General features: G+C 44.3%; 1 protein-coding gene across 1 annotated transcript in view; it reads left to right on the forward strand.

Annotated features, from left to right (window-relative positions):
• Positions 1 to 12,925, forward strand: part of LOC103541559 (CD48 antigen-like) — a 96,024-nt gene that overhangs the window by 12,028 nt on the left and 71,071 nt on the right. Inside the window, exon 2 of the mRNA XM_070608537.1 lies at positions 3,348 to 3,695. Within this exon, the coding sequence (XP_070464638.1) occupies positions 3,348 to 3,695 (348 nt within the window). The remainder of the gene's footprint in view (positions 1 to 3,347; positions 3,696 to 12,925) is intronic.

Raw genomic sequence — 12,925 nt, forward strand, 5'->3', positions numbered from 1 at the left:
CAGAGGATGGGGAGGAGGAAGAGATAGTAGCTATTTGGTGGGTACAGGGTGTTCTTCTGGGATGATGAGAATGTTTTGAAACTGGAGAGAGGTGGCAGTGGCACAATATTGTGAATACACGAAATGCCACTAAAAAATATGCACTTTATAGTGTTAATTGTATGTATGAGGACTTCACTTCAGTGAAAAAAGAAGACACGCACCTAAGAGTAGCTGGTATAATTCTTGCAATACCACAAAAAAGAACAAAAACTTAGAAAGCTTCCAAAGGAAAAATAATTTGAAAGGAAAAATAATCAAACTTCTTGTCTGCAATAACGGAAGCTTGATGACAGTGAAAGGACATCTATGCACTGCTTAAAGGAAAGGACAGCAATTGACAAATCCTTGCAAATCAGCTAGATGTCACTTCCTGTCAGGGTAAGACAAAATATTAGCACTGAGGTAAGGATTCAGAGAATATATCACCACAGAGCAAATTTGAGGAAAATCCTCCAAACAATTCTCCATCAAATAACAAATTCATCATAACAGACATCTCCAGAGTAGGAAAAGATACAGTCAACAGTGATAGCAAAGAACCACATGACAATTCTAGTTAAACACAATGGATGATGGTAAGGTGACTGGGAATTTGTGATTTAAGTGAAAAGTAAAGGTTACTGGAACAAAGAAGTCACATTTTGAGAAAATCTAACAAGGTCTGGAAATAGAACACTTGACTGTTTCGGTAAAGCCTCTAGGTTGGAAGGCTGCTGCAGGGAGAGGGGTAAGAATGTTACAAGACTGGGAGGTGGCAGAGAACATGGGCTACTGAGTGTTCCACATTCTCATCCTACTTGGGGTGGTGAGCAGTGGGACATGGAGGGCAGAGGGGTATAATTTGATACTTAATATAATAGCAGAGAAATGTATGTATTATGGGGGTAAGCACCAGTGGAATGGAGAAGCACCAAATAATTTTGGAAGTACTCAGGAGGAAAAGAAAAGAACAGAAGGCAGCCTGGCCTCACCTCTCAGCAGGGCTGTCACAGTGGCCTCCCCTCCCTTCCTGAAATTCTTTCTTTGGCTTTTGCGATACTGAGCTCACTGGCTTTTCCCACTGGCTGCTCCTTCTCCCTCTCTCTTAATGGTGGTTGGTGCTATGCCATCTTTTCTTCACTAGCTATAATCCCCACAGGTGATTTTAGCTAATCCCATGGCTGTAGCAGCATGACTGGGCTGAGGGCCACGTCTCCAGCCCTGACCTTCCCCTGAACTTCAGACCCAGACCCTACGGCCTACTTAACATCTGTTCTTGGAAGCCAAGGTTAACAAGTATAAAAACAAATTTTTGTGTTTTGCCTCCCCTCACCCCAAACCTGCTCCTCCCTATGGTTTAATAATACTTACAGGTGGCCAGCTCCATAACCTCGTGGTTAAGTTTTGTGCACACCGCTTTGGCAGCCAGGATTCAGCTCCCGGTCATGGACCTACAGCACTCATTGCTGCCATGCTGTGGTGGTGACCCACATACCAAAGAGAAAGAGTGGCACAGATGTTAGCTCAGGGTGAATCTTTCTCAAGCAAAAATAGGAAGATTGGCAATAGATGTTATCTCAGAGCCAAACTTCCTCATCAAAAAGAAAGAGAGGAAGAAAGGAAGAAAGAAGGAAAGAAAAGACAGAAAGAGGGAAGGAAGGAAGCAAGGAAGGAAGAAAGAAAGAGAAAGAAAGAAAGAGAGGGAGAGAAAGAAAGAAAGAGACAGAGAGAGAAGAAAGAAAGAAGAAAGGAAAGGAAAGGAAGCGAAGAGGGAAGGGAAGGGAAGAAAAGGGAAGAGAAAATAAGAAAGGAAGGAAGGAAGAAAGGAAGAAAGAAAGAAAAAAGAAAGAAAGAATAATTCATTCTGTCCTGTCGTCATTCAGGACTCACCTTAATTGGCATCCACTCATAGGGGACTTTCTTGATGAGCCACCCACACCCCCACATCTCCACCAAACCAAGACTCTTCTATCATATTATCCTAAGTGTCAGTCAGGGTTCTTGGTTATGAGCAAGGGAAAGCAGCTGACTAATTGAATATGTATATATTAGAGCTTAGCAGGTGGCCCACAGGCCTTTGAGGGGTCCGGATGGCCAGGCTTTGAGACCACTCATCCAGGAGCCACACCCTGAGTCACACCACCAGAGCTGGTCCAGCAGAAGCCGGTCCGTTAATCCTGGCCAAACATCACAGCTCAAACCCTTGTTCCACTGACTCTGGACACTTGACCTGCCCCAGAACTGCTGCCACCACTGCCTCAGGCAAGTGCAGGTGGCTGATGCCCTGACTGCCATTGTCAACAGCACAGATCCTGTGGGCCACCTCCCTTCATGTCATCAGCTTGTGTTTGAAAGTCTGTGGTAAGTGCATCCGATTGGAAGAGCCCAGGTCATGTGCTGTCTCAGCTGCAAAGGAGGCTGGGAAAGTATCTGGCATTCATAGCGGGAGGTGGGCTCTGCCTCATAAGGTAGAAAATTCCACAGATATGTGAAGGAAGTTCAGATGGCTGGCAACAGAGATGAAATGTGTGCCACATCCTTTTTATTTTCTTCACAGCGCTTATAACTGTCTGAAGTCATTTGTTTTCCATGCTTTTTCCAGCAGTGTCCCTCACTAGAATGGACGCTCCATGAGTGCAGGGATGTGGTCTGCTTGTTCATCACTGTGTCCCCAGCGACCTCAACAGTGCCAAGCTCATTAAGCATTTACTGAATGAAGGCTAGCTGAGGGCCCAGAGGGGGAAAAATTTGTATCAAATAGGTAGACTATCAAGGAATGGAGAACAGTCCCATGTCAAATGCCACAAGATGGTCCTGAAAGACTATGACTGACCAGTGACAATTGACTTTGCTAATTTTAGGGAGTTGTTAGTGACCCAATCAAGAGCAATTTCAGAGGAGTGATGGGCCAGAAGCCACACTTCAGCGGGTTAAGGGGAAAATGGTGGCAACAGAGAAAGCTGGAATGATTTTCTTCTGGTGTGTACAGACTAATGGGGAAACTGGATTATTGTTTAGCAGCGTTAATATTTTCAGTTTCTTGTTTCTGCAATGAGACCAAAGACCATGTTAGGTGCAAGCTGCAAGAAAAGGAAAGAGCGTGAGTGTGGGAGGGGGACAGACACGTGCTTGAATCAAAATTGCCATGTTCTAGGCAGGACCAAGGCCTGGGCAAGTTGTCTCTCAGCTTTGTTTCCCTGTCCGTAAAAAGAGAGAATTCTCTTTGTATGAATACAAAGTTAATGTGATGTGAAAGCAGAGAGGAGATGCAGCGTGGTGTTTGCCCTGCTTCTTCCTTTCCTCAATCTCAGCTGTTCTCTCACCAGGTTCCCAGACTCTCAAAGACTCCAGCTCGTCCTGCACGTTGCAAAGGACCGTGGGGGGATCTGTGCAGCTGCAACTGACCTCCTCCTCGTCTCCTGACATCAGAGAGATTGAGGGGATTCGGGATTCTGGTGATGAGAGAGATTTGTTTCTGCTGTCCTGGAAACCTGATACCTCTAATCCTGAATGGTATGGCCTTGAAGAAAAATACAGGCACAGATTCAGCCTAACAGACCTGGCTTTCTTGATCATCAGAAATCTCAGTATGGAAATGAGTGGACTGTACACAGCGAAAATCAAGTTCCGGTCAGGAAAATCCCAGGAGGAAGCCTTCAGACTCTGTTTATATGGTAAGGTTTATAGGGACCATGCCCCACACACGCATTCCAGCAACCACTTTGTCTAAAGTAAGTTAAACTAGAAGCGGGTAAAGAAAAAAAATATTTTCTAGGAGTTTTTGCATTTCTTCTGATGCACTAAAGATAAAACTAGATTTTAAAGATTACATCCCAGGAAAAACTAGTTGAAATTTTTTAGAAAGTATAAAGTGTACATGAAATGGGGACAGAGAAGGAGCTACTGAAAAGGATAAAAAAATCTTTCTTCAATCATAAAAATACTGCAAAATTGATTGTTAGGAATATGTAATTATATCCAAAATGTCTTGAATTGGTTGATCGAAAATCTGATTTAAAAATTCTTAAATGACCCAAAAAGTTTGCACCAACAAAACAGAACACCAAGAAGATGAAATAAAAACACCAAGAAGGAGATTGATGATAGGACGAGTCATTAGGTAAAACACTTTGAGACCAATTGACCTGAAGTCCAGCTGGAGATATCTCAGGGCAAAGCTCTGTCCTGCTCTGTCAAAGTCAAAGATGCAGAAGGCGACCCAGCCGCTGTGCCCTGGGGCTCCCAGGCCAACGAGGAGCCCAACACCCTGCCCCAGGAAGCAGAGAACCTGGGCAGATGTGCAGTGGAGAAAGCAGCAAAAAGAGAGGAGGGGGAGCAGTGCCTGGGGGCATCCAACCTGCCAGAGCTCTCGCCCATTGCTCCTCTGCCTCCACCCTCCGTCTCCTCTGCTTGGCTGATCCCAGCAGCCTCCTAACGGGCCTCCCTGCCTCTCATCTCTTCCTCTTTCCAAATCACCCTCCAACCAGCTCATATTTGGATCTTTTTAAAAATGCAGTACTCTTCCTGTTATTCCCCTGCTTAAAACCAAATAATGCTTCTTGTCCCCACCCCCACAGGATAATGGCACTCAGGAAAAGTCCAACCCCACACAGGATCTGGTCCCTGCCTGCCTCTCCAGCCTCATTTCCCAACACTTTCCCTCATGGGCCATGCTCCAAATGAGCTACCCTTCACTCACCCACCTGGCCCTTTCTCTTCTCCTGAACATATGCTGGTGGCTCTCCAGGGGACATCCATTTCGCATGCTTCCCCTGCACAACCAGCAAATCCTCACCTAGTGGGAGCAGGGGAGGGGTGAGGGACTCCAACATGGGGGATGGGAACGCTTGTAAGAAGAGACTGGGGAGACTGGCTTGGCTGTCCAAGCTGGGGTTTTCAGTTGGTGAAGGGTGGGGAATACACCCGCTGACCCCCTAGCCTCCAGCTCCTGATTCCTGATCTTGTCTCTGTCCTCCTTGGCTGATAAATTCCTTGCATAGCTCTCTCAGTGACATCCTACTGGTACAGTCTCATCCTATCTCTTTTGGCAGCAAGACATGGAAACCTACTCAAATTAGGTTAATAAAGAGGTTTTCATTGTAAAGATACATAGATCTCTAGGAGGAAGATGAATACAGGAGCTCCTCTGGCCCTCATGCTCAGGGACGGGAAAGCTGATGGGTGTTCTCTTCTCTCTGTCAGGGGCCATGTGGTCCATCACCTTTGCTCTCAGTGTCTCTCTTTCTCTCTCTCCCTCCTGTCAACTTTATTCTCCTGGGCTTCTCCACACAGTAGGGAACATGGCCTTCTGCAGCTATGGGTCCCACTGGAGCAGAGAGCAAAGGGACTTTCCTGGTGCAGTCCACATGGAAAATTCCAGGGAAGGACCCTTGTTCGCAGGGCTTGGGTCGCAAGACCGCCCCTAGATGGCTCACTGGCCAGAGGAATAGTATATTCTATTGGCAAGGCCTGGGACTTGTGCCCTCCCCTGTAATGAGGGTTAGGGTGCTGTGACATCATATCAAAAACACAAGGTTGGAACAGAAGAGAAGTTGCCAAAAGAAGAAGTGCTACTAGCTGGTTTCCTTTTGCCTTGTTTTCCATTCCCTGACATCCCATAATGCCCAAGTTCAGTATTCCAACAACACTTGTTCTCTCCCCATCGCCTGTAGGACTAAGTACTCATCACAGCATCAGAGGCGCTCCACCAACTGATGCCATCATTCCAGCCTTGTTTCCAGCCAAGAATATTGTGCCTCAAATACAGCCTCTCTCTCCCTCATGGCTTTCAGAAATGCCATGGCCTAAGAAAATGATTTTCTGATCCATATTAAATTAATATTTCCATTTTGAAATCTCAAAGTTCTTTCTCTTAGTTCTTTTATGGATGGTGTTTCTCTCTGCCTTGCATTACCATTGTTTGTGTGTGGTCCACTCTCCTCTTGCGAGCAAGGTCCGTGCACTGCTCTCCTTGGCATCTGCCCAGTGTTTTCTACAGCTCGCTGCAGACATTCAGGAAGTACTGTATTCCTTTAACCAGATAGAGTTAAGCAATATTTAAAGGATACATACAGAAACACACCTATGTTTTCTGGGATTTTTGATTATTCAAGCATGAGTACTATTCCTTCACCTCTTGAAAAGAGCAGAATAAAGGTTCGTGTAAACCAATTATTGAGTGAATACTCTAAATGACTAAGAGCATGAGCTTTCTAAACACCCGTCTATATTTCATAACACTTTGTAATAGACAGTCCATTTAGTTTTATATTTAAATTATTTTCTGTTCATTAAATCAGATCTTTTAAACAGCTACTTAAAATATAATTTTCCCCAGACACATGTTCAAACAGTCTTGAGGAGGGCCCACACATTTGTATTTTTAATAACTGCCCTAGATCAGGGCCTGGCAAACTGTATGCCATTGGTCAAATCCAGCCCAGTGTCTGTTCTTGTAAATAAAGTTTTATTGGAACACAGCCACATCCATTCATTAACATCTTGTGTTTGGCTCCTTTCGTGCTATAACGTCAAACTTCTGTAGTTGTGACAGAGACCATATGGCTGGTGAAACCTAAAATATTTGCCATCTGACCCTTTACAGAAAAGGTTGCCTCCCCTGCCTAGATGAGTCTACTGACAGCTGATCCAGGTAACTTCAGAGGGTTAACATGAGGATTAAATGAGTCCATGTAAACCCTTGGAGCCGTGACTGGAAATGCATACCTGCTCAATAAGGGCTAGCTGTGGTTTTCTTTTCGTCTGCTAATGGAGTAAATTACATTAATAAATTTCCTGATTGTACTAACTTTGTATTCCTATAATAAACCCAACTTGATCATGATGTATTGTGTGGCTGTATTTGCTAATATTTAATTCAGGAATTTTAAGTTCTCTGTTTGTCACTGACATTAACCCATGGATTTGCAAGTGTGTTTTGTCTTGTGTTGGTGGTGGTATTCTCCTTGTCTGATGTGAGCATTCAAGTTCAACCATCCTTTCAGAATGAGCTGAGAAACGTTTTGCCTTTTTCTAAGCTCTGAAACAGTGTCTATAACACAGGAATTCCATTTTCCTTGGCCATTGGGTAGCACTCACCCCTGAAACCATATGCACTTCATGCCCTTTGTAAGGACAGATCGTTGTCCACCTTTCTACTTTCTTCTAAGTCTGTGGGTGTATTCAGGATTGCTGCTGCCTCTTAACAGAATTTTGATCATTTACACTTTCCTGGAAAAGCATTATTTCATTTACATTTTCAAATTAATTGGCATGTAGTTGTACACAGGATTTCCTTATAAGTTTTTAATATCTTATCTGTAATTATGCCCCAATGCTCATTGCTAGTGATATTTATTGTAGTTTTGTTTTTGAGTTGGATATCACTATTTTCTCTTTTTATTGGCCTGTTTTTAAAAATTCAACTTTCAATTTTGCTGATCTAATCTCCTTTTTTATTGTTATCTATGCATATAATTTAAGAATATGTTTGACTGAAATTAGCATAAAACTTGATTTTCAAAGGTTTAAGCAAAGTTGTTTTTCTCATGGAATGAAGTCAAGAGATAGCATTTGCTGGTGTTGGGCCATTTGCTCGGCACTGTCATAGGGACCCAGGCTCGCTCTGTCTTCCTGCTCTGCCCTCCTCAGCACATAGACTTTTGTCCTCGTGCTTGTTGCCTCGTGGTCCAGAGGTGGCTGTTGCTCCAGACGTCACTCCACAATAAAGGCAGCAAGGAGAGAAGGACAAGGGGAAGGTCCTTCTCGGTCTGGGGCTCTGTCTTTTCAGGAGTGAAGACCTTTCCTCCCCCAGCAGATCCCCGTACTTCCCTGGTCAGCACCAATGCAGCTGCAAGAAAGACCGAAAGCGAGACTTTGGCTCTCTAGATTCCACAGCAGAGGAAGCGAGGACGGAGAGGGAAGTGGGGCTGCGTGTGGATGAGCCACCTCTCAGACTGGCCACGTGGCCATTACTGGCTGGTTTTAGCTGTATTTCTTCCTTTGCTCTGGTCTACCCACCATAGTAAAATAATCCACTGGAGTAATAGTGGATTTGAAAATTTCTCCTTGAATTTCCAACAGTGTTTTGGCTTTGATTTTGTTTTGTTTTGCTTTATAACATTTATCCACTTCCAAACCATGTTGTTAGATATATATTAATCTAAAATATCTATCATTGGCCTGTTTGTTTTTTATCTTAAATTTCGTTTGGTCTGTAATGACTCTTGCCACACCTGCAGTCATTTTCTTGACATTTTCTTCATCTACTGTTTCCCATCTCTTTCTTTTTGATCTTTCCGTGTCATTAGGTAATGGAAATAGCATGCAGCTGGCTTTACCTCATCTGAGTCCTGGCTTTTAAGAGGGGGATGTAACACATTCCAAGGTATTTCATTTTTTATACAGGTATGGACCTACTCCTGAAAGCTTGTTTAATTTTTGGGGGGGTATTGTTTTTTTTCTTTCAAAGATTGGCACCTGAGCTAACATCTCTTGCCAATCTTCCTTTTTCGTTTTTTCCTTTTTCTCCCCAAAGCCCCCCAGTACATAGCTGAATATTCTAGTAGTAGGTCCTTCTCGTTCTTCTATGTGGGATGCTGCCTCAGCATGACTTGATGAGCGGTGCTAGGTCCAGGCCCAGGATATGAACCAGCAAAACCCTGGGCTGCCAAAGCAGAGCCCACGAACTTAACCACTCGGCCATGGGGCTGGCCCCTGATGTTTTTTATTTACCTTTTTTCCTTATTTTTTCTGGACTTTATTTGATTAGTAGACTCTTCTTTGACCTAAACTTTTCTAGTAGTTTGGAAGTCATACCACCTTGGATTTTTATCCTACAGGTTACTGAAATTAAATTTTTACTTCAACATTTAAAGATAATCAGTATCCTTTTCTTTCTCTGAACAAAACTGGAACTTTAACATGTTTTTCCACTTTATTCACAGCTCCTCCCATGTTGTAGTTATTATGTATAAGAATATATAAAATTATTATCATCTGTATGATTATCATGGGTACATATCATCGTGTGGTTATCATGTACATCATGTCTATTTAATCATCTAGGCTTCACTGGGCATGGGAGGGCCTCAGCCATCTGCCCCTGGGCTGGAGTCAGAACCCCTTGGGCCAGAGGGAGAAGGGTCCTTCCCCAGGGCTGCAGTTAGAAACCTCACACAGCTGCATCACCTTAGTGAGAGTGGATGATGTACTTGGGGGGGCCTCCAGTCCTGAAGGTCAGTTTCTCTTTTGTCCCCCACTGCCCCAGAGCCCAGGCCCCAGCCCCAGATTCAGATTCATTCATCATCTGGCACATCAGTCTGGTCAGCCTGGAGTGTGGGACCCCAGGAGCCACAGAGAACCTGGCAGTGACCTGGCTGAGCAAGGACCTCCCAAGGGAGCTGGAGCCGAAAGAGACACTGGGGCCAGCCCCCAACTCCAGGAATCTAAGCCTGAGCCTGCCCCGGGCCAGTTGAATGGCCACCTCACCTGTATGGTCAGCAACTCTGTGGAAGAGAAGAATGCAACCTTACACCTGGAGAACATTTGTCCATCGACGGGTGAGTGCGATCTGCTGGGAAGGGTGAAGAAAATGGGCTAGCAGAGAATGGGGGAGGGACAAGAATGGGCGGCCTCAGGGAATGTGGTGGGACAGGGGAATATTTTAAGGGACTTGATGTGGTGCAACCGAAAGGTCCCCACCCCAGTGAATGGCCACACCCTCGTTATAGTCTTTAAACTTGCAAGTCCAGAAATTGGACCAATATGTGGAAACTGCTGCATCACCCAGGACATAAATCCAGGACTGGTATGTGGGCACCCCCTTTCCCAGCCTTGAGGAGCCCAGAAGGCTGAATTAGTCATCAGAATCCAAGCAGGGGAGGAGGAGGACTTGAGGATTAAGGACTGAGGATTCTTTAGGTCTGGAGAGCTCATGTCACCCAGAGTCAGGACCCCTCCCTGGGTGGGCTGGACATGCTTAGCACATTCAGGGTGACAGATAGTTTTACAATATTGTCTGTACTGATTTTTTGAGTTTTACACACATGTAGATCAATTTTAGCCATCCATATTTTTCTAGAAAATGTCCATTTCATGAAGATTTTTAAATGGAATAGATATTAATTTTATTACATTCTCTCAGAGCTTTATCTAGTTGTTATTCTGGTTCTGATGTTGTAAATATGAGAGGATCTCACCGAAAGGCTGGTGATAAATCAGGTGAAGATTCTGGCCCTGAGAGCTGTGGAATCCCATTGCTCAGTTCACGGCTTTTCTTTCTGAGTCTGTTTGCAAAAGTGGTTTGGTGGTTCAACTGGTGGTGTGCAGTGTGTTGAGGGGGTGTCCTCTCCCGCCACTCCCTGCACCACAGCTGGGAAATGAGAGAAATATATGTGGGTGGGTTTTGGGGGGGGTTTTTTGAGGCAGGCGGCGTTGGAGATTAAATGAAACATCGCATATCTGGATCACAGGAGAGGTACAGAGAGTCAAGATCAGAAACAAAGGCACATCTCACAAATGAATGTGACCAAAGAAAATATGTCAATCCGGGGAGGGTTAATAAGAAATGGAGCATAAAGAGAGGTGAGTGACAGAGACAAATGCAGTTCTGTAAGGCAGGCTGGAGAATCCCATGCCCCAGGCAGGTACGTCCCACCATGGAGATGAAGAGCTCAGACTAGAAAGCCATTGGCATCCACACCAGCAGGGTCTACTCTCTTGTCCTGACTCAGGACACCTCGGGTATCCCAATGACACCGTAGTTTCCCATGTGGCCTGTCATTGGAAGAGGACACACCGCTCAGGCTAACAGGACCATCCAGCCCATTTAGCAAGTGTGCCACTTACTGCAAATTAATAAATAAGCATTCTGCTGGTGCGTATCAGTGTCTCTTGACATTTGATGGCAAGATTTTGCATCTCCAAAGCAAATCACACAGGTTCAAGGGATGAAATGGGGCTTCTGGGCTCAGGCTCAGGGTCTGCGTGTCAGAATCTGAACCTTGGTGAGCACATCAAAGTAGTTGCAACCTGTGGGGTCTCGTCTTTCACTCACTCTTTCACTCAACCAACATTTCCTACACCTCGTGCTGAGCACACACTGAGAACTATCTTGGAAGACAAACTCTCAGTCTCCTTGCCGTGTACATTCCCACTTGAATTTAATGAAGCCTCTGTGTAAACCAAAGGTGTCAGTTCTCAACCCAGATCATACATCTGAATCAACTATTGGGTTTTTAAAATGCAGATGATCCCCAGTTTGGGGATAGGGTCCAAGCTTCTGTTCTTAAAATCTCTCCAGTTGACCTGATGAACAGCCAGGGTTGTCAGCTGGGTCGGGGGAGTGTCCATTTGAATCAATTAGACCAAAGTTTTCACTTTGCCTTCACTGTGTAGACAGATCCATAGACATCTGGGGTTATTTCAGTAAAGATTCTGAAGATATCAATTCAACACAAAAGAAAGTGAAAATGAGCATAAATACTTTAACGACTTTCTAAGATGATAAGCTTCCTGTTGGCATATAGGTGGCATTATCTGTCTGAAACACAACTCTGCTCATGTCACTGCCCTGCTCAAAAAATTAATAAATAATCTTTTTCTAATAAGTGCTATAGAGAATCTGATGATACAGGAAAAGAGACAGGTTCCAGAATATAACTACTGTTAACTTCTTGACATATCAGTTTTAGACTTCCTTTATGCCAACATAAACATACATTTGTATATATTTATAATGCAGGATAATACTATACACACTGTCCCATGAGTCTTTTAATATTCCAGGGGCAATTTCCCACTTAAATATATAAAGACGCTTAAGTGCGCACGTTCAGCTTCTGCGGCCTAGGGTTCAACGGTTCGGATCCAGGGTGCGGACATGGCACTGCTTGGCAAGCCATGCTGTGGCAGACGTCCCACATATAAAGTAGAGGAAGAGGGGCACGGATGTAAGCTCAGGGCCAGGCTTCCTCAGCAAAAAGAGGAGGATTGGCAGCAGTTAGGTCAGGGCTAATCTTCCTCAAAAAATATATATATATAAGATGCAATTTATCCTTCTTATTACATATATAGTACTCCACCATGTGGACAGACTACACCTTATTTAACCAGTGTACAGCTGTCAAGATCGGGGGCTTTAGAATCCAACTCCAAAATTTAATCCCAGCTCTGCCACTTCCTAGTTATGTGACCTGGAGCAAGTTCATTAATGTATGAGTGTCGCAGTTTCCTGGGAAGAATAATGGTATTTGCATAATAGGATTTGCAGTTTACACTTTGAAGTCTCACTTCCCAAGGTCTTTAAACTACAGCCCAGATTAAAAGCCCCCTGACTCACAGCCATTTGAAGAACAGTGAGGAAAAATAGAGCTTGGAGGAGGGAAGATGGCGCCTGGAGGAGTTTGCAGCTTTAAATAGGGAGGTCAGGGGAGACCCTACCGAGAAGATAACGTTTGTACAAAGACCTGAAGGAGGTCAGGAAATGAGACAGGCAGACAGCTGGGGCAAGAGAATTCTAGGCAGAGCAAAGGCCCTGAGGCAGGAGCATGCATGGTGCATTGAAGGAAGGACAAAAAGCCCAGTGTCCTAGAGTGAATTAAGGGAGGAGGGGAGCAAGCGAGATCAGGTCAGATGGTACAGGGTCTTGCAGAGAAAGGGGATCCACGGGAAGTTCTGAACTAAGGAGTAATGTGACACAACTTAGGTTTTGAAAACATCACTCTGGGTGACTTTTCAAAAACAAACATTAAAGAGTTAAGACAAAAGTAGGGAGACTGAAGCTACTGCAATAATCCAGTTGAGAAATGATGGTTCTAGTGGACCAGGGAGGTAGTACGAGGTTATGAATATATATATATATGAAAAACATTTAAATATATATGTTGAATGAAAAGATACCAGT

This window comes from Equus przewalskii, unplaced genomic scaffold (assembly GCF_037783145.1).
Source record: "Equus przewalskii isolate Varuska unplaced genomic scaffold, EquPr2 ChrUn-9, whole genome shotgun sequence".
Lineage (NCBI taxonomy): Eukaryota > Metazoa > Chordata > Mammalia > Perissodactyla > Equidae > Equus > Equus przewalskii.